The following is a 3,395-nucleotide window of genomic DNA, read 5'->3' as shown; positions in this document are numbered from 1 at the left end:
ATTATTATCACAGCACAGGGCATAAAGCGCAGCCAAATCTTCATGGCTGTCTCCCGGTTGTGTATTTGTGGTTCTGTTCTGTAGCCGCGTTATTATTACTTGCAACCGCCTCCGCGTGGCCCATGCAATTATCCTAATTATCGTCACTCTCTTTTATCATTCCATCTTTTTCACTGCTCCTCAGCCCTCATGTACTGGTATGTTTTCTGGGCAAAAATAACTGAACCTGATTTTTAGTTCCTCTAAGTAATACCTGTCTCCCTTTTATTTTTTCACGAATTCTTAATTTGCTTTTTAATATCTCAAAATTTTTATTTAATCTTTCTAGCAGGTAATATAATAATTGTTAGTATCATATTCACTACCTATTCATTGTAAATAGATTAATTAATACTACACATATGTAAGAATACAAGAATATCTACTGCCACTCAATATTGTTTTTGCCACTATTTTGTAATAACTATAATTTGGGTTTCGTTAAAATGAGTCAAATTATTTATAACTCACGAGGGTATGACCTATTTTTACATTTTTTTTAATAAATAATGTAATTGTTTGACTCATTAATGATAAATCAATAGGAGATTTGTTGAGAACAATTTTTCTTATAAATTAAAGACCAAAATAAATTTACAAAGGACTAACTTAGAACCTGTAAAACTGATGGAAAAATATTGTTATATGTGTGGGTGTGTGCATGAGGTTAAAAATTACCAGCGTTGCTATTTGCTAACCCGTTGGACAAGGGGAAATTGAAAATCTCAGGCAGAAGAAGAAGGCCCATGTGAGGAAGATGCTCTGGAATACCGGAACCATACAAATAGACTTGTTAGCCGCATTGCTCCAAGACTTGGTTGCCCCACGCTGTGTCCCCACACCCCAAGCCTCTGACCCTTATCACACTCATCTCCACGCCCCCAGCTCTTTCTTTTAAGCTCCACTTCACAGGTTTTCTCAACCAAAAAAAAAAAAATCAGACTCTGTTTCACTTCCTTAATGGCATCCTTTATAAGCTAAGCTTTTGGTTTTCATTGGCTCTTCACAAGCTCTCTGCTTCTGGGTTTCCGCGTTGTTCGTATCTTTAGCGTACAAGGTATGTGTGGCCTTTTCCTCTTTCCTCTCGTCCCCGAGGAATTCCCCTCCCCACTAATACCCCACTCTTAGGCGTGTGTTTCTGGCAATATATTTCTGTCCTTACGACGTGACTCTCATAAATGAGAAAGATTTGCCATTAATGGAAGGTTGATGCTCCTTCCTCTCTTTACTTCACTGTCTCACCCCCACTTTCCTTGGAATCCCGCAGAAATTTTGATACTCTCTCGCAAATTCTGTGACTTGTTTGACCTGCAAATCTGGGAGAACATAGTTTTCGTCTAAAACAGGTTGTCTTTTTTTAATGAGTGGTTCGGTTGTTGATATGAAGATGTGAATTATCTGGCAACCAAAGACGATGTCTTTCAGTGGGATAGGTATTGGTCTGAGCGTGGTGTTTGGCTTTCTTCTTCTGGCTCTCATTGCTCAGCTTTACTACTTGTTGTGGCGGAAAAGGAGAAGAACACACGCAGAGATTGGAAAGGATGACAACAATTATACGAAGCGAATGCTTGACGGGGCGTGCTGGAAGACGCTATCTTCATTGCAAACTACCACCAGAGGCCCAGAAACGAAGATCCTAGAAACTGACGTTGAGTCGGGTGTTGCTACTACTAACAAGGATGTAGTATTGAAGAGCTTAGGAGAAGATAGTGTAGAATCAGAGCTTATGAGGCTGCACAATCTCGCTGGTCCGCCCAGATTTCTTTTCACAATTAAGGAGGAGACTAAGGAGGATTTGGAGTCCGAGGATGGGAAATCCAGAAGAGGGTCGAGAACTAGGAGCTTGAGTGATCTTATTGTGGCAATTGATACTCCATTTCTCACGCCTCTGCCTTCTTCACCGTTGAAGTCCCCTTCGAACTCTCTTGATTCTTACAAGCACCAAGGATTCAACCCTCTCTTTGAATCATTGTCGGAACCAGAAATTAACAGATTTAGATCTTCACCTCCTCCAAAGTTTAAGTTCCTGAGAGATGCAGAGGAGAAACTGTACCGAAGAATGACTGAAGAAGCTCACAGAAGGGCACAAAGCAATCAAGGTTCTGTTTCAGAATCTGGGGTTAAAGATTCTCCGACCCCAGCAACGGTGATAGACGAGAGAGATGGATCGTTTCTTAGACTCATCAAGAACAGAGAGAGGGATCAGAGAGAGGTTCAGCAACATCAGGTGCTTCCGTTAACAACTTCTCCTACAACATTCCGACCACCGGAGAAGGAATCGATGGTCCGCTAGATTTTTCATGAGTAAAATATCATGCCTCTGTTCATTTTTTCCCCCTCCATATGCAGGTTAATTTATCTAAATGACTTGTGTACTAATTCCATGTTTTACAATTTACATAGCGGTATGATGATTTTTCTAGTCTGCTTTTGTTGTGTGCGGCTTGGAATGATCATGATGATAGATTAGCGCATATTTTACGAACCGAGTAAAGAAAGAACTTGGTGGGGTTACGTTCTTGTCTAATCCCCATGTTTGCTGTGGCCTTAACCAGTTAATCATTCATGTGAATGATGGCTGTTTGCTACCAGATTTCTTTCTTTAATAGACTCAATGATTCGCTTTCTTTCTTTTTTTTTCCTTAAAAAATAAATATCCAGAACCATTTTATTATCCTAGAATGCGTAGGCTGGTCCTATGACCTGCCTTAGTTTTTGTTGTTTTCAGACGAAACGTGCAATCCTCATTTGATGGGTAGAGCTTGAATTTCAAATGAACTCCGAGAAATGCTGATGCGATGGTAAATAAATCAAAAGGGGAGAATCTCGTAATTCTGCCAACGTTTAAAAGGTCAAATGTAAACACGAGACATCTTAGTTTTGACGTGGTAGAAGGGTAACGTTGAATCTGTAATGAAAACGCTGGGAGCAGAGTGGCGTCCAGGTAAGAGTTGCTGGGGGAGAGGGTGTTGAAAAATTGTACCTAGACTTCTTGAAAAGAACTGCACTTTAAAAAAAAAAAAAAAAAAATCTTTGCCCTCTTCTTCTGGATGAAGCTTTTGTCTTTATCGATTCATTTCCAAATACTTTAGTGCAGTAAAGTGGCCTTTCAAAATCAAACGTTTAAGGTGAAGCAGCCTCCATTAGGCAGTGAATTAGGACCTAATCTAAACATTTAATGGGAGGCTCCAGATGGTGAAAACGACAACGATGAAAACGGTGCGTCTAACTCAATCGAAAACGGAGACTACGGACTATTACCTAAACAACAAGAAATGTCGCTGTTATCACGCGATTCGGCCGAAAGTTCCCCCCAACCCACAAAGTATAGGCTCTCTCTCGCTTTTGAAATTTAA

At 40.2% G+C, this 3,395-nt stretch overlaps 1 protein-coding gene across 1 annotated transcript; it reads left to right on the top strand.

Moving 5' to 3' along the window:
- Positions 1-1,008: 1,008 nt before the first annotated feature.
- On the top strand, positions 1,009-2,666 carry LOC114744660 (uncharacterized). The gene is made up of 2 exons (XM_028932827.1): positions 1,009-1,096; positions 1,307-2,666. Exon 2 carries the CDS (start codon positions 1,454-1,456, stop codon positions 2,330-2,332), a length of 879 nt encoding a protein of 292 aa, XP_028788660.1. The 5' UTR covers positions 1,009-1,096; positions 1,307-1,453; the 3' UTR covers positions 2,333-2,666.
- The last annotated feature ends 729 nt before the right edge of the window (positions 2,667-3,395 follow it).

This window comes from Neltuma alba, unplaced genomic scaffold (assembly GCF_004799145.2).
Source record: "Neltuma alba isolate B1F8T4 unplaced genomic scaffold, ASM479914v2 tig00004420_pilon, whole genome shotgun sequence".
In the NCBI taxonomy this organism is placed as follows: domain Eukaryota; kingdom Viridiplantae; phylum Streptophyta; class Magnoliopsida; order Fabales; family Fabaceae; genus Neltuma; species Neltuma alba.
Note: the sequence above shows the minus strand (reverse complement) of the source record. Positions and strands in the feature narration are given on the sequence as shown.

Coding starts and splice junctions, on each gene's coding strand:
- LOC114744660 (XM_028932827.1), top strand. CDS start 1,454: ATGTCTTTCAGTGGGATAGGTATTGGTCTGAGCGTGGTGTTTGGCTTT.